The 18,729-nt window shown below is 37.4% G+C and overlaps 2 protein-coding genes across 3 annotated transcripts; both read left to right on the plus strand.

Moving 5' to 3' along the window:
• Nucleotides 1–1,000: 1,000 nt before the first annotated feature.
• Nucleotides 1,001–10,171, plus strand: LOC126757912 (sodium channel protein Nach). Its single transcript, XM_050471838.1, has 12 exons — nt 1,001–1,396; nt 1,481–1,578; nt 5,875–5,986; nt 6,054–6,207; nt 6,276–6,421; nt 6,687–6,768; nt 7,910–8,049; nt 8,106–8,248; nt 8,309–8,447; nt 8,529–8,739; nt 9,498–9,743; nt 9,811–10,171. The coding sequence occupies exons 1-12, from the start codon at nt 1,239–1,241 to the stop codon at nt 9,910–9,912; spliced, it is 1,731 nt and encodes a 576-aa protein (XP_050327795.1). The 5' UTR covers nt 1,001–1,238; the 3' UTR covers nt 9,913–10,171.
• A 232-nt stretch (nt 10,172–10,403) lies between these two features.
• LOC126757906 (ankyrin repeat and LEM domain-containing protein 2 homolog) lies at nt 10,404–18,729 on the plus strand. Of its 2 annotated transcripts, XR_007666794.1 has the most exons (12): nt 10,404–10,899; nt 12,782–12,943; nt 13,021–13,496; nt 13,552–13,704; nt 13,889–13,966; nt 14,026–15,495; nt 15,561–15,657; nt 15,733–16,124; nt 16,306–16,430; nt 17,300–17,431; nt 17,508–17,643; nt 17,730–17,818. XR_007666794.1 is itself a non-coding variant. In XM_050471826.1 (11 exons), the coding sequence occupies exons 1-11, from the start codon at nt 10,863–10,865 to the stop codon at nt 18,025–18,027; spliced, it is 3,420 nt and encodes a 1,139-aa protein (XP_050327783.1). In that variant the 5' UTR covers nt 10,404–10,862; the 3' UTR covers nt 18,028–18,729. The 2 variants fall into 2 exon arrangements, 1 of the variants encoding a protein (XP_050327783.1); XM_050471826.1 differs by lacking the exon at nt 17,508–17,643 and having other exon boundaries at nt 17,730–18,729.

Here is an 18,729-nt window from a genome sequence, read left to right on the forward strand (position 1 = left end):
ATTCATAAAAAGGGAGACCCCACAATCTGGGAAACCTACTGTGGGATAAGCCTCTTCAACATCGCATATAAAGTTTTATTGAGCGTAGTGTGTAAAAGACTGAAGACTAGCGTCAACAAATTATTTGAAAGTCGACAACTAACCAAAATTCACCATACGTTAAATATTGGAAAAGACCCGTAAAAAGAGGATGGACACACACCACCTTTCGCCGATTTAGTTTGAATGAGATACTATATATGCTTAAAAGAGGAACAGAAAGTGTTAAAAAGCTCAAGGTTAGGTCGGAAAGAACTTGGATGTTCCGAATATGGATCCCATCATGATGTAACTAAATAATTAATTGAACCCTTAAGCAGTATTAATAAAATCGTAGAGACCCTGTGTGCCACCTAGGCACTAAGAGAAAAAATGTATAAATCGCAGCAAAATGTGGCCGTTTAAAATTAATTGTCTGTGTTAATAGTAATAAAAACAAATTTCGTTTTTAAAAACAGAATTACAATTCGATGAGATATGAGCAAGCAGTTTCCAACTTCAGCCATATCACCACTTTACTTTTTTGTTTATAAACAGACTTCAAAGTCATAAAATAGCCTGGATACATAAATATTTATACACATATACGAGTGTAGATATGTAAATTGATGTGCATGTTGGTCATAAAAATATGACATAGTCGAAAAGTTGAACGATAAATGTCCACTACCCTCAAATAATCAAGATAAAGTCCCAATGGTCATTGTCAAATGACATTTCGTGCGTGTAGCCTAGGCATACAACATTGATTTGCTTTTATCTGCATTGTCCTTTAATGACTTCACTCAACTCATTCACCAGCCAAATGCAGTGTAAACTCCATTTGGTGACTACACCACCGCACCCCACTCCCGTCTGCCACGCCGGCTGGGCAAATCTGAATGAGACGCAACGCTTGTCTCTGCATACGCAATTAGTCACGACGACCTGTGATACGGTCAGTTGTGATTTGTAGGTGCAACAGGACACTACCACTCGCATTCACTCCGAGTGTTACGCTTGACGCGCTCAGCTTGTAACGAGGTTAACAAACGTCGTACATATGTACGGACAGCCGTCGCTGTAGTGACCGATTTCGATTGAGTTTAAGCGGAAATTTTGGCAATTATTCTTGACTACTATGTGCTTTCTTTGAAACCGACGAACCCGCTGCTTACGTCCATGTGAATTATGCGAGTGTGGGGATTTCTAAAACGAAAATGCCGAAAAAGAGTGTAAAAGACTGGGCTGTAAAGGTGGTCGAAACGTTGACCATCTTTCGGCGTAGTTTAATTTTTCAAACGAAAGAGTTTTTTCAAAATTCCACCTTACATGGTGTACGGTACATAGCCGAGTCCGGACGTCCGGTGGGTGAAAAGTAGGTGAAAGTCAATCAAATTTGTGATAAGATTAATAGCGTGTAGGTGAACTAAAAGGAAGACATAAATCGTTTCTCTTGTAGATTTATGTGGTTTTGCTTTACAACAATCGGCGCTGTGACTGCATTGGTGATAATTATGAGTTTGTGGGAGAAATTTCAAACTAATCCAACCATCACAGGTGAGTATTTTTATACTAACGGAAGATTTTAATAACGAGTATAATAGTTTTGTTCATATTTCTTCATTAAAATGCATGGAAACCAATTTTCGAGTATACTCAAGTAATGTCAAAAGTACCGGATATTGTGGCCTTTTCACCTGACTTTAAACGGTTTATGTTGGTGAAAATGGGGGAAGTAAAACAAAGTGATCATTAAAGGCTTGCTAAAATAAATTAAATTTTGTAGATTTGAAGATAGATGATATTTATCCCAGACTATAAAAAATAAATTCTAAAAGGAAATGTCTATATGTAGTCTGGTATTTGTGTAGTCGAAAATAAACCTATTAGAGGGGAAACCACTCTCACTACCAAATTTTTAATTTATGAATTACTAGCTGCCCCGCAGCCGTTATCCTGCGTGAAATTATATGCTTTGAAATGAAAAAAGTTGAAATTATGTTGTGTCGAAAATGATTTATTTTCGATTTTTCTACATTTTTTTAATATAGCGCAGCTTAATAAACATAATTTTTTTGATTTCTGTTCTGGTGCGTAAATATACAAAGAAGATGGGCTTCCAACTCGTCAACACGCCACATATATCTGGCCAATTTTCCCTGGAAATTGAATACGTTTGAAATTAAATGGCTGTCCTTTGTATTCGATAACTGCGTCATAATCAGTTGGGTTCCATTACACAGTTTCGGCGCATGAAGATTGTGAAACATAATAATGACAGATCCAACTTTGAGACGCGAATGATGCTGGGGCATACCAAGGCTCTCCAAAGAATTTGGAAATTCCACTGGATAATTTACGGTTTCGTCTTTCTTGTCAAGACGATCGATCTATTTATATGAGCGCAAACCTCCCGAAATTTGACTTTGAATCTTCCAGTTTAAGTCATTGACATCGGTATTTTTTTCAACTAAAATTGCGCGTACACTCAAGCAATTACAGTTACGATAAATAGTAAAGGTCGGATAAACATTCGTGATGAGTTCATCTTCCGTTGAAGTGAATTGACAAAAGGGAGGTGAAATTGATATCAAACCACTGGAAGTATCAACCGAAATTTGCCTATTTCCAATTCTTAGCGAATACAATGTAAAATGTCATCGGCAATGTCAATTTTTCGTATCCCATAATTAACGCGAATTTGAAAGCTGATATGTCGAAATGATCTTCGCGAAAACTATGCGAACTTCAGTGGCATGCGAAGTAACTATCGCATTGTCCTTCGTCTGTTTCCAGTGATTATCAGGTTCCAGCAAATGCAACTGCTGGCATGCTTCTCAAAAAGTTGCACACACTGTACCATTCACAATACGCAATGACTTAAATGAAGTTGAACCGCGAGACGAACAACAGTCGGAAAACTTTCATGAATTGCAAAAGTAAATATCCTACAAAGCGCTTTATTGCAGTTCACACCCATTCGATACTGCTGATCTCATATCGTTCAAGGCCAATAACCACTATGTTGATTTCTTTAGTGACGTACTTGCAAACGTATTTGATCGATTTCACCAATCTGCAATATTCAACATTGACATGAGTTTTAAATGTGAATTAGCCAAAAGTGGCGAATATGGTACGATCCATGTGTTGTCAACTTCGATGTGTTGTTAACGTCGATATTCACGCCTCTAAATGCTAAATGTTCTGCCATTGTCGTCTGGTGAGTGACGCCGATACAGTTAATATCCATCATTTTCCATTTCCGTTTCCGAAAGACAAGCACATGAGTAGTGTTTCGTGCATTTATTGTCAGACATACAAACCAAAGTGGGATTGTAAGGTTCGCAAGGTCCATGAACCATATTGGTTTTCACCACTTCGTATAATTCTGGATCAATCTCTGAATCAGGAATTTCCGCTGAAATGATTTCATCAATTTGATCTGGTGTAATCACCATCCGCATCCAAAGAAGAATGTGTGCGTGCGGCAAACCTCTTCTTTGCTACTCAACAGAATACATTCAGCATCTAACAGCACCATATATACCATAGGTTGCTTCAAGATAAAGACCATCAAACATCGCAGCTATTGTTTAAAAAGTCGTACCGTGATATCGTTACGATCGCTAGCTGATTGACCGCGATCCATAATTCCGCACGTATGTCATCGCATTTTCGGAGTACTTCTTGCCTTTCCTTGGGCTGCCATACGTTGATGGCAAAAAGAACGCGGACCAATATTAGCGCGACCTCTTCGTGGCTTCGTAACAAATTTCAATCTGTAATTGATCACTTCGTCTGAAACACACATAAAGTTTTCACTGAATAATTTTTAATAAAAAGGGCAGTTTTTAGGGGTCTTCCGGAAATTATTCGAATTTTTCTCGCCGTAAAAACCATCTTTGAACTTCAACGAACATTTAAGAAAAAGAATTGGCCAAATTGGTCCTGGCGTTATTGAGTTATGCGCGTACATACAGTTTGACGATTCATTTTTATTTATATACTTATGTATGTAGATAGATTATAATTACATATGTACACAGCTTTTTATTATTTTGAATAACTGCATTTTGAGCGCGTGGCAACAATACAATTTATCCTATCTTCAATGTCAACATCCTCAGGGTACTAAGGATTACGTGTGCCATGATATGTCAATTTTGCCGCAGTTATTTGCACGAACAGACGGATATGCGGACAAACAAAGATCCAAAAACCATTTCGCTTCCCGAAAATCTTGATGTTTTTCATTTCTTTCCACATTGTATGAAGTATCTTTAACGAGCTAGATAAAAAATTGTTTTGTTTTGAGATGTTATTTCCACAAATTGTAAGCAAATTAACAGTGGAAACAAGCTCTCGAATCCAGATTTTTACGAAAAGTTGCGGCGACTAACGGAAGGTTTCACGACCGAAGCATGCTCTTTTAAGACCTAAAGAGGTTATCTAGTGGCTGATGTTCATACTGAAGTTATAAAGGGAACATTTCTCCATCGTGCTGAACGGCAGTGAAAGTGTAACATCTGGAGATCTGACGAACCCGAAGACTATGGAATAGATGCTCAATTGCCCGACTATAGCAATTACTCGCCTAAAGAACAACAAATCGGCAGGGGCCGATAGATTACGCTATGCCTAACGATTGGAACCTAAGTATACTCTGTTTAATACGCAAAAATCCAGTCTTATTGAGCGTAGTATGTGAAAGACTGACTGAAGCCCCCCGCAAAAAAAATATTTGGACCTTATCAGTGTGGATTTAGACCTGAAAAATCGACTATCTACCACATTTTCACCATGCGCAAATCTTGATAAAGACCCGTGAACGGAATATCGACAAACAACACCTCTCGTCGACTTTAAAGCTCCTTCGACAGCACGAAAAGGAACTGTCTCTATGCCGCTATATATGAATTTGGTATTCCCGCAAAGCTAATGCGGCTATATGAGCTGTCGTTGACCAGAAGCTCTGTCAGATACCAAGCGAGAACAAGAAAACTCTCTATCGTGTGATTTCTTTCAATTTTATATAAAAATGTACAACTGCTATTGATGATATCAATATCATTGACCTCAACAACCGCGCCTTCAGTTTTGCTTTCTTCATATTGGATAAGGAAGCGAAACGTGTGTGTCCTGTTGTAAACTCCGACAAGACAAGATATCTCTAATCATCAAACACGCAGTAATCGCACTGGCGACTTGGCTCGCACCTCACTCATGACAGTCATAACTTTGAAGTCGTACTTAATTTCGTCTATTTGAACCGGAATCAACACCAACAACAATATCAGTTTTGAAATCCAACGCAAAAGCACTTGCCAATAGGTGCTACTATGGACTGAGTTGGCAATTAAGAATTAAAGTTCTCTCTCGACGAACAAAGGCCAAATTCTACAAGTCCCTCATTATTCCCTTACTGCTATATGTTGCGGAGGCATGGGCAATGACATCATCTGATGAGTCGACTTTAGGAGTGTTCGAGAGAAAGATGTTGCGGAATATTTATGGTCCTTCGCACATTGACAACGACGAATATCGCATTCGATGGAACTATGAGCTGTACGAGTTATACGACGCCATTGACATAGTTCAGCGAATTAAGAGACAATGGATATGCTGGCTAGATCACGTCAATGGATGATATCAATGGAATGATTGATAGTTACCTCTTAAATGGAATAAGTCACCTCCTTTTAAACAAATTATTCATGACTATTCTCAACTGTCAAAATATTGATATCTACCCAACACGTATGCCTTTTATAACTTCGAATATTTATACCAATATCTGGTATTATCTTTATTTATATATTTATATTGTGGAAAACTTTTATATATTTATAGGTTTGGACACTGATTTCCATAATCAAAATGTAGTCTTTCCCAGCACAATTGTCTGTCCGGAAATACCGTTCGACCATGACAAAGCTTACGATTGGGCATACAGAACATTATCGTGAGTAGAAAGCGACAATGGAACTCGCTCAAAAGGTTTCCGTTATGAAAATAGATCTCATTAACAGAAATTATGATCACCCCACGGCAACTATGATCGCACCATTTCTTGAGCTTTTAACATCATTAAACTTCGACAATGTCAACGAAGCTTATGCGCTCTCGACATCCATCTCGGCAAATATTTTGAAGGAAATTAACTTGAGAGAAGCTGCATTTAAAGTAAGATTTAGCAGCCTACACAAGACAAGGCTTCTGGATATACAGATTTTGATTTCGTTCTTCTTCAGGTACACATCAGCTGCGAAGACACCTTAACGGAATGCAAATACCGCGATGAGCCTATATCGTGTTGTACACACTTCGATCGAGTTTACACAGAGCATGGCATTTGCTTCGCTTTCAACAGTCGCTTCAAATCAGATGCAAAAGAAGAGTAAGTTTCAGGCAAGAATGAGAGACATATAAGATCCGTTATTTACAATCACACTGGGTGGATCAATCAAATTATTTTCAAAATTAATACAGTTAGAATAATGTGACCTAGATTCCGATTCGGAGCGAAGAACTTAAACGATCAATCTTGAATTCTATCATTCTTGGGTTTCAGTTTTAATTAAAATAATATAAATACCGTTATTTGCTATTATTAAGACACGCCTTTGGTTTTTTTTATTAAATATTTATTTTCGAAATTTTAGTGTCAATGGAGCGGCGCCACATGATCTTTATGAGACGGATAAGAAATGGGCTTTATATTTCGTGCCGAATGGTACAGCTAAGGTAAGTAGAAATCTGAGTTTTCACAGATTAAATGTAATGTAAATTAAGTTCAAATGAAACATGTTTTGGTATTTTCGTACATTAGAAGAATACAGAAGGTATTTAAAAAGCTACATAATTAACTGAGTAAAACTTATTTGATGAGCACTACCGCTTCACAGGACTTTGAAGATATGTTTGACCCGTCTAGTATCTAGACGATGGAACTATGTGTAGAAGTTCACGCAAGTGAGGAAAGTTTTCTGGGCGCCTTTCAATTAGGAGTGGCCAGAAACGATTTTTTTACACATGACTCAATCAGGTTACGAATTTCGGTCTTAGACCCAGTATCCTCTGAATAACCAAAAAATACCGAAACATTTCTTCCCAGGTTTGTGCGTTGGGTTTGGGACCCGCCACGTAATAAACCACCCGCAATGGAAAGGATAGCCTCCTTTCGCAGCGAACGTATAATTACACTCAGCGACAGTCAAGCGATCTCTACGTACGAGATCAAATCGCTATTGGTGCAGGAGTGTATAGAACGGCTGAACAGCCTATCGGATCGTGAGCAAATGCACCTTATCTGGGTGCCCGGTCACAAAGATATAGCCGGGAGAACTGACTGATGAGCTCGCCCGCTCTGCAGCATCCAACCTTAAAGGGTTTAAATATGTAATCAATCTTCCAAGGGACAAACTCGCTTTCTACACTGGCCATTGTAAGCTCAAGATGCATTTATATAACCCGGACCTAGCTTCTTGTTGTTGGTGTTGTAGCGCCAAATTCTGCCGAGTTGACAGTCCTTGGCTGGATAAAAATTCGGGTCCGTTCCGGTTATGTAGACCCGACTGTCGTGGGGTCGGCCTAGCTTCTTGTGCAAATTGCCGATTTTGCGACATGGAGCCTGAAACTCCAGAGCACCAGCTAATTGACTGCAGATCAGTCTGTAGGCGCAGGATAAAGGTCCTTGGCTTGGATCCATGTTACCATATAGGGATCATATCGCCTCAAAAGCACTTAGCAGTATATTCCAATTTATTAATTTGCTGAGGCTAAGAGAGTTGTTGTGACTTAGGACAGTAATAGACCTTAGATCGCGGTGTAATCCTCATTTATTCATCTAATATAATTTAATCTACTTCATTTATTGTCTATCAAGGTTTTCATTTTTTCAAACGAGGAATATTTTGGCAGCGACTTCAATGCACAAATAGAGTGGGAGGATAATCAGAAGGTCGAAGCACGTATCTCCAAAAAGAACACCTATACCACAGACGACGCCCGACAACTAACAATTGGGTAAGCGTGCGGTATAATCATTACTAAATATTACAAATTTATTTCCAACAAAACAGTCAGCGGAAATGCATCTTTTATGACGAGGTCAAATTGCAATACTTCCCCGAGGGTTATACATTCTCCTCCTGCATGAAGGAGTGTCGGATGAAGCGCGCCATTAAGTTCTGCAAATGCAATCCACCATTTTATAAACCGATACGTAAGTCTTCTTACTACTTTTAAGGCTCAAATTGAATTCCAATTGCGAATTATTTTGCAGCGAGCGTGCCCACATGCGGCGTGTCTGATCTGTTGTGCTTGGAAAAGAATAAGGCGAACATTACGAATATACGGAATTGCATGCAATGTGAATTAAGTTGCTCGAAGACGGTCTTTAATATTGAGAAACTGATTAAAAAGTACGTACACAAGCAAAATTAAATTTTAATTACTTCTTTTAACTATTTTGATTATAAGATGCTATGTATTTCATGTTTCAGCACCGAAAAGACCGATGACACTGGTGTTTTAGTGGAATTCCTTACGTGGCCTATTATACGTTATAAACGGGAGGTACTTTTCGGTTGGGTGGATCTTTTGGTGTCCTTCGGTGGTATTGCAAGTTTATTTCTGGGTTTCTCGCTGCTATCGGGTGTGGAGATTATTTATTATTTCACATTAAGAGCCTGTTGCATGGTGTACAAAAATAGGGTAAGTCGAAAGTAAGTCTCGAGAAGGTGATATACTACATATATATTAAATATGCAAAATAAAATTTAAATCTACTTCGAAAGAGTATTGTATATACATATAATGTAAGCATACAGAGGAAGAAGTTTTTCTATTGCCCCTTCAACTTACTAGGTTCAATGGAACATGAAGACATGTTGCATCAACCGTTCCCCCGACAATCAGGTCTACGTAACCGGGTTTTTTTTCAACTCGGCAGAAATCTATCGCTACAACAACGACCTACAGCATCAACTTACTTGGTTCAAGGAAATATGAAAACCTTTAGTATAACACTAGATAACCACCAAAGAGATGTTTTTAGCAAAACATAAGTTGTTGTAGTTCCCTGAAGTAATTATGAGGAATGTTGGCAGTGTTGGCTATATGAAAAGGCGAATCTGTTCCGGATCAACTGCCCTGAGAACGATGCACCACCAAAGAGATATTTTTAGCAATTCATAAATCAATAAATTTGATCTAGACTCAACCCTGACAAGCACAATTTGAAAATTTGTTCTTCATGATCGTAGCAATCTAGTCGCCTTTCTCTTAACCCATTCATTTCACGATACCTATACAAATGCAATTGTTGTTGCAACGACTACTGCCGAGTTGGATATAAATCAATAAATTTTTAAACCGGTTACAGAAGTTCAAGTTCAAACGTTAAATAACATAACACAATACAAAAATATTTCATAATAATTTTGGAATTTTGTGTATTTTTTTAATCCCAGCAAGAATTATATGAAATCGAAGAGGAAATCAAAAGAAGACCGCCACCAGCAATCAATCTTTCACTGCGCATTATGTCCTATGTTTCAAAGCCTGCACCACCCGGAGTAGATCCTAACTTGATCCGGAACAATTTGAATAGCAAACAACGTAACGAAAAATCCATTACACTGAGTAAACGAAACAATTTTAATATGAATGTACCAGAAAACATCAAGGAGATCAACCGGCGTCGAAAGGCCGATAAGGTAGTACTATATATGTACATATGTGTGTTTAAAGTACTTAACGAAATGCATTTTAAACATCCAATAGGACTATACCGGATATTCAAAAGGGCTCTACAAATCTACAAAGATAATACCGCAATACACCGATTCGAACGACGAGTGGAAATATGGACAATATCTACCCTGATCACATAATCATAAATAATTTAAAAGAAAAAGCTTGCAGTTGATATCACGATATCAGAAAACGAATAAAAAATAAGAATAATTAAATAATAATGTATTAAATACTCACACAAATTCAAATTGCACATAATATCAGCAAAGTTTTGATGTTCTTTCCTTGCAAAGGTCAACAAGTATATTTGGACAGTATATTTCATATAAGCATTTTGCCTTAAACATTACGCTTAACTTTTTTCATAAATTACACTAATAAAGTTTTATCACAGCACAGAAGAGTTTATTTTAATAATTTTCACAACTTTTTGAAATTTGTTCTAGAATCTGAATTGCCGCTTTTTGCGTCTTCTTTTATAAATTGTAGCATGCGACATCTGCTGGAAGCTCTATTTCAGCTGTTTTCGAATCCAATGCATAGATGTCGCATGAAGCGCTTCGCAAAGAAGAGACGCAAAAAGTAAAAACAACACAAATTATAAAGTCGGTTGATGGAATGTGAATGAAACGGTAAAGCAAAAATTAGAGAAGCTGAAAAGTTCAAGAACTTGCTCTACTTGGATAAAAGTGAACGTTAAAATATATTTTTAGTGCGTTAAAAAGTGAAATATGCCGAAATTAGAATACGATTAATAAAACTCAACCAAAAACAATTGAACAATATTGTTCGGTTAGCAAAGGGAGGTGGCTACTAGAGTGTGTTGCGCTTTGGCCTGCTGGCACTTATTTTTTTACCTGGCAAATTGTGAAACTTGGCAGTTCGCAAAGGCGTTGCGATTATTGTTAATTAAAAAGTACATAAACCGAAAGCAGGTTAATTTCAATAAGATTCAGTGAAGTATTGCAACGTGTATTGTGCAATTGCGCATAAAACAAAACGTGTGGTGCTCAGACAAGTGAAACAAAGTAAATATAAATATTAGGTAAAGAGGAATAAGAGGTGCACGCGGAGCGGAGATGCCCTTTTATGGACTCTATATACCCGGAAAGGAAGGTAAACAAATTTTTCGCATTTTTAATCGAAAATATACATAAATACAACTGTGAATATAAAAAAAAAAGTATTTGGGAATGTCAATTCAAGCAACGAACTTTTACAAAATTGTATTTGTTTCCATGCTTACGTCCAAGTATGTATATTTTGCTTTAAAGTATTGGCTAGCTCATTGAACTTTGATAATATCTATTCGCAAATAATTTGTACAATATTTTCTTTGTTGGTTGCAAAAGGTACCTGCACAGCTAACCGGCTTTCAGATGTAGTGGCAGGTTTTTGAGATGGCATACGTCTTTGTACATTTTTGTAGCTATATTTATGTATATGTCAAAGTATCGCCGAGCATGTATACCCCGGATTTTGTTTACATTTTCTCAGGCATAATATAATTAGTATTTTGTTAATTATTTATTTCAACTAATTAGCCTTATTAATATATTTATTAAAACTCAATTATTGATGTTATACATACATATGTATGTATACCAATAGTATTAAAGTTAAAAGAGTTAAATCAAACACAACATTGTTCAAAATTTTTCTATATTTTGCAATAACAGTTGCAATAAATGTCGTGTCTTTATCTAGTAAATAACATATGTATGTATAAATATAGGTATGTAAGTAAATATATTAATACATATGTACATACATAGATATAAATACACTCTTCCTACGACTGTAATAAAATTGCATTATCTGTTTTTATTTATAACATTCACCTACGCATATTAACACTCTGGTGTTAACATTTTTGCTATCAGTAATGCTTTTCAATTATCTATACATATAATAAGATGCGTTAATTTTGTAATTTACATTTGTAATTTTGCCTGTGTTACACATAGTAAGCAATTTTTTATTACTTTAGAGCTATTTTCTAATTGCTATTCATTTCAGTAAGTTTGTGTTGTATTTGTTGTTTAAAACGGGTGTGCTCAATAACATCGACATCACGATGACGTGATGATTTGCGACTTGATGACGAAGAGGTGTGTCAGTTCAATTAAAATAAAGTTCAAATAAGTAATAAAAGATTGTAGAAACTGTGTTACAGTTGTAAACACATTTGTTTCTATTCACATAATGTTAAGGCTATTATTTGCATTTGTAGAAATATTTTGTTTATTTCTCATTTGTGCAAATGTAAAAATCTAAATTGATTGCCGTTTTTCTCATAGCAGAGGCAATAACAATGAAGTAATATATACAGCTCATTTAAGTTCATATTTGAACACACCGAAGGTCTTATACATATGTACATACATATATCTATATAAATAAGTTTAAAAATACTCATAGTGTTTGTAGCGCGTATGTAGTATTGAAAAACATCTTCTACAATATTGTAGCATAATTATTAACAAATTGTCGAAAAATACTCTTTGTTTTAGTACGCATGTTCCTAAACTAAAAAAAAAACACACAAATTACACCTTCCCAAAAGCCGCTCTCACACATTGACATATTGAGTATTAATTGACGCGGCTTTAGGCTCTGCCATCAACCATATGTTTGTTTCCAATGTTTTTGTTTTGATTTGGATTTTTATTTATCATATCGCATTATTGTTTTGCACCTGTTTTCTTTGTTTGATTTCGCTACCACTATTCACTCGCACTTTTTAATTATCGCCTTTACGACACACTCTGCTTGCTATATTAAGAGTGCTCGCGTCCGCCACGAATTTTTGAAAATTTGCCAACAATTTGTGATGTGGTAAGAAAACACGCGATTTCGACGTTTTATACCATTAAAAAGAAAAAGGAAACGATTAACGGTTGTCTGACATGATCCCAACACAATTTACAGTTTTAATTGTTGTCATGCAAATATAATGACCCAATCACCATATGCATCAATCTTTGTCTCTTTATAGCTGATATTCCACATGTGTATTGTAACAAGAGCGAAGCGCTGGATGTGCTGAAATTGCACAAGGAGGCACGTTTACGTGAATTCAATAATGAAAATGATGCGAATAAATTTGCCAACACTGGGCATGAAGTGGTGGCGCCACCGCGGCACGCCGATGGCAAATGTATGTATTGCGGCAACAACACGTATAATGAATTATTTTCATATTTTAATATCTCAATAATTTTCTTATCATAACAGCATCCATTGCAATGGAAAAGGCGGCATTTCGTGGGCCTACCAAACAGGAACTTATTGAATTTCGAAAAATTATCGAGTCCGGCGATTATGAACGTGTGAAAAGCATGATTTGGGATAATCCACGTTATTTGGTGAGCGCTGGTGATACACCCACCACACTAAAGGAGGGATATCGTTATAATGCTATGCACATTTGTGCAATATCCGGCAAACCGCGTATTGCTGAGTTGATTTTGAAAACAGTAAGCGATACAAAATTTGTGGACTTGCTTACGGGAAAGAAGAACGACGAAAAAATGTGCAAGGAATTGTGTGTGAATTTATTGGACTACTATTTGAATATACCAGAGAAGGGTCGCAGTGAGACGCCACTACATTTCGCAGCGAAGACCGGTGCATTTGAAATGGTGGAGCTGTTGACTACTTTCCCAGAGTGCAAAATGACTCCCAATTCGGAGGGCTTATACCCCAAAGATGTATGTACTACAATTTTAGCGTGTGAGATATAAAAATAATGGAATTTTTCTGCAGATCATATGTTCACGAGTTCCAAGTGCTACGCCAGAATTAAAAAAGAAGATTGAAGTATTGCTCGAGGAACGTTTTTACGTGCCCGTTTTACGCTCCGTGGACAATGCGGTACCGCCGAAAATTGGACAACCGTTTTCTGCCAGCAATCCACCGGTAACAAATAAAAATATTTTAACTTCTCATTTACATTGAGGTTAAATTTTAGTATTGAAAAATTGTTGAAATTTTTAATATTTTAAACTTTTTAATTTTTTTTGTTTTTGGAAATTTGTTCAAATTTTTAATATTCTACTCTTTTTTTATTTCTTCTTGCTTTTGTTTTTCAATTTATAACCAGAATCTCAACTGTGATCCACTGAGCCCAGAGGTTAAAATAGAAGCTTTAGCCGGTCCAATGAATAAGGACCAGGCCAACGTAAGTTTTGTATTATTTTATCGTGCATAGAACAGAGACTTATGCTTCTTGTTGTTTAGCAATTCTGCCGTCGTTGGAAAACGCCACCACGTCTAGGTAGCAGCGCTGGCTTGTCGCCGGTTACTTATAATTTGTTTATTTCGCCCGTTAAAACGCGCTGCGTTAATGGCACTCCTTCTAAGACATCACTCGCTAACATCAGTAACGGCAGTCCTACGATCAGCACACCACTCGCAAAAGCCAATCGCCGCGCCTTGTTCAATTCCACTCCACGTCGTGCGAGTTGTGAGGTAGTCAACGAAAATGGCGTCGCCAATGACACATCTTCGATAGCTGATAAACAGAATGGCAATCATAAGAATCATGAGGAAAGTGTCGAAACTAAAAATACTACCTCGAATTCCACAACAACAACAACAATCGAACAAGAAAAGAACAATAATAGCCGTGAACAATTAACCTCGCAGAGCACGGACATCAATATTTTAAAGAATTTAACATCGCAAAATACACCAGTGTTACAAATGAAACGTGAACTATTCTTCACCTATCGCGATCCTAATCCTAGTACACCAGTCGAGCGCAAAGCGCCCGAAATTATTCAACCCGCTAATACCTCTGTGCTCGACGAGCTGGATATTAGCGCCATTGACGAAAATAATGAAAACCAGCCGTTGGACCAGCCGCAGCAGCAGCAAGCAATCAAATTGAAAGGCAGCATGCTAAAGACAGCGCTGTGCCGCAAGATGCCGCAAATGAAAGATAATTTCAACACTTATCGTGATAATAGTACGGCCTCCACACCAGACTCGGACTGTTGTAATGATTCGATGCGCAGTTTGTTGTTGAACGATCCCGTCCATTACGACAGTCCGGGTTTCAAAGAGCGCCACATCAAAATCACAGATACCGAAAAGGGCTTGGAATTAATTGGACGCGAATTGGCAAAGGAGCAGAATGTCGAATGGCGCGAGTATTGGGACTTCTTGAATTCCTTCATCAATATCGCTTCTGAGGACGGCTTGAACAAACTCGAAAACTACTTCGGCCAGCGACTCAAAGATGAGGAGATGACAAAGAAAACGGCGCAAGCAATGGCGAAATCGGCTGTAATTTTAGACAGCGTTTGCAATGCACTGGACAAATTGCATTTTCCGGAAAATGGCAGTTTACATGATTTTCGTAATGGTTTCAATAATGATCGAACGCGCTACGCCAACATGACTGGCACCGGTGAGGTCGCCACAACGGCGCCACAGTCCACAACCCCTTACACATGTGTTGAGAAATCGGTGCAAGTGTTCGCCAAACGCATGACGAAGACCATTATACACAACATGGATAACATGGTGTCCATCAATGACACACTTCTGTCTGAATTGAAAAGACTGAAATCGTTAATATGTAGTTTTAAGGAGGACACCCGATTCCTAAATGTCAATTTCTCCAAAGTACATTCGAGAATTGGCAATTTAATTTCAATTTATTTGGCGAACTCACAAGAGGTCACGCCAGCTATGAAAGTAAAAGTGAGTAGAAAGCCTTAGCATAATAAATACCAACAATAATAATTAATGCATATTGCTTTCGACAGCTTCAGGGTATTATCAAACACATGCTTGCGCCCGGTGAGCGGCGTGAACACATCGAATGTGTTTGTTGGCGAATACTTAACATGTTGGAGTCTCCAAGTAAGTGTCCTTTCCAAGTGCAAAACAAATATTTACACTAAAAAAATTATAAAATTAATAAATGCTTACTTTCAGCTGCTCAAATACTGCCCGAACAACTTAAAACCGAGGAGATGTGTTCGCACGAGTGGGAGAAGGAGCGTGAATGCGAGTGCCAATGGGAGACTAATCTCAGTCGCAAAACAAGTCGACGAAATCGTATGGAGGCGCGTTATCGCAGTCATCAACAAGCTAGGCAACATCATCAGCAACAACAACAACAAGATACACAGAAATCGCAACAAACTAATGCAGATAATGGCATTGAATGGCGTGATCCTTTGCCATGCACTGACGCAGAGACCGTCTCACTTAATGCCAATAATGCCAAAGAACAGTGGCGCGATCCCGTTGATTACAATGAAGGCGGCGAGCGGTGGCGCGATGTTAATATACGCGACGAGTCGCCAGACAACGATGTTTTTTGGGTAATAATAGCGATATATATGTATTGTGGTATATTTACTTTGCATTTTGGTTTAACTTTTAGATAGTTCTAGGAATCTAAACTTTTAGTTAATGTGGTATATAATTTCTTAAAATAAATTCTTATATAGATAACTTAAACCTGATATTAGTTTATTCATGAGCTTTTGTATAATTTTTCAGTCCGATTTTGGTGACACTGATTCCGACAATGAAGAGGAAGTGTGGGCCACGCCACCCGAAAGTCCATCTCACTGGAGTCTATTGGATGAACCTGTGGTGGAAGCATTCAAAATATTTATTTATGGGTAAGCAATTAATTCACCCCGCCAATTAGGGTTCTGTCTTATTTACTCTGGATCTGGTGATAAATAACATATTGAAAGAACTCGAGGGACAAGGCTGTCGGGTGATAGTCTTTGCAGATGATGTAACTCTCATGGTGAAAGGACAATTCCTAGCTACTGCTTACGAGTTGATACAAGGGTATCTCAATGTGGTAGCTGCCGAGCGAAAAGAAGTGGCTTAGCTATCAATCCAAATAAAACTGTACTGGTTTTATATAACCAGGAGGTAAAAAATCCCTTATTGGGCAGCTCTCGCCTTCATCCTGTCGAAAAGGTGAAGTACTTGGAGGGTGACAAAGATATTGGTTACCTTGTATTGTTGGGAAGTAGTGGGGACTCTCACTAAAAGTTGTGATTTGGCTTTGCGAAACCGTAATTAAGTCAATACTGTTCCATGAAATCCGCTCTCACTGGAGAAGAGGCGCTGTGAGCTTCTTCATGGAAGGATCGAAGCTCAAAGGGAAGGTTGGAGGGGGAGTCTTCTCTCAGATTGTCAGACCACTGCTACGACTCGCTAACACTGAGCTCAAAGCCAATCAAAGAGTGCATGACCTCACCAACTGTAGCATCAATCCCATTGGAACTCACGCGGTAAGGCTAAAGATTTTGGAGAACGGACCCGAATTTTTTTTTTTATCCGGTAAAAGACTGTTAACTCGGCAGGATTCTGCCGCTATAAAAACAACAACGGAACTTGGCATAGGCCGAACGTTAACGTTTTTTTTTCTGATCTAATCTGTCTCATGTTACGTTATTTTATGTATAAATATTCGATTTAACATGGAAATATTTTCACTAATGTTTTACAAAATATATATTTTTTGTTTTAGAAATGAACCGACGAAACGGGATGTCGACGTACTGAATGCCATCATGCATATCGATATCGATACCACAAAATATGCCAATATTCACTCGTGGAAAACGGCTATGCTACGCTTCCCGAAAGAGGAAATGGATGCGTAAGTGATATGCATATACATAAAATATATATTATAACGTTATAAAATAATATATAAATTGGCGTTAATATACCAGGAAATGAGAGCAGATGTATGTATGTGTGAAAGAAGTTTGTTAGTCCCAGTTTAAAAAAAAAATAAAACATGCGAGAGGAGAGTGGGTTAAATGTTTGAAATTTTGGTTTTACTTGTACTGTCGTCTTTGTGCTGTGGTATGTATTTGTGCGTGTTCTATGTACTATATAACTTTACAACAATTTACATATACAACAATAACGTACTCGTATGTACTTTACAGTTTTCCATCGCTATCCATTGTAAAGAAGTCACACTCGTTTACGTCAACGCGCACACCGACCCGCAAGGAATTTCCACTAACGCCGTTCGCACAACGGCAGTCCATATCGAAAAGTGTTACCAGCACACCGCTCACAGCCAAGTTGACGGGAAGATCGGCATTTCCAACACAACCACAACAGCATACAACAGCAATCACCAATCAACAGCGTGCACTGCCAACAACAGCGAAGCGGTTCTTTGCGCGTCAAACGCTCGCCAACCTCCTGGCACCATTCCACGCCAACAACACACACTAACAACTGCTGTTCCAGTTTTCGTTTTACACTCGCTCAGTGCGTTCGTTTATATCGAAATTTTGGCTGTTTTCAAATTGATTTCACTGCGAATTTACTAGCTGCGGCATCTTCATGCGCATTTTGTAAGCATAGAAATGCATTTCGCGTTGGCTTATTTTATTATTATTAATTTTGTATAAGTTTTTTTATTATTTTTTTTTTTATTGAAATGTTCTTTGCAGTTACTCCAATTAGTTACAAAAACAAAACATGTTAAGTGTATGAATTTAAAAAAAAAATTCTAAAAACGAAATGTTCTCCTTAATTACATAATTATTATTTAATTACACTTACTATGCTGTATTTGATTCGAACCGTGTTGCCACATGATTTTATAGTATTACACTGTTTAAATATTTAGCTGCCCATTTATACTTGTCTTTGAGAAACTTAATGAACGTTACGCAGTTAAAGGCTGATTTTTTAACTTATATACTATACATACATACATATATGAATACATTACTATTATATAATTGAATTTAATGCAGTGTCAACTAATGGCTAATCAAATATTGTTGCGTAAACTACTTTGTCCTTTAATTGCAATTCCGTCAATACAATGTATGTGTGTGTGTGCAAGCATCGCATGTTGGGCTTGATAAAATAATTATTTGAAAAATTAAAATACTTAATAAAAATGTGTTTCTGTATACAAAGCTA

Source organism: Bactrocera neohumeralis, chromosome 5, assembly GCF_024586455.1.
Source record: "Bactrocera neohumeralis isolate Rockhampton chromosome 5, APGP_CSIRO_Bneo_wtdbg2-racon-allhic-juicebox.fasta_v2, whole genome shotgun sequence".
NCBI lineage: Eukaryota > Metazoa > Arthropoda > Insecta > Diptera > Tephritidae > Bactrocera > Bactrocera neohumeralis.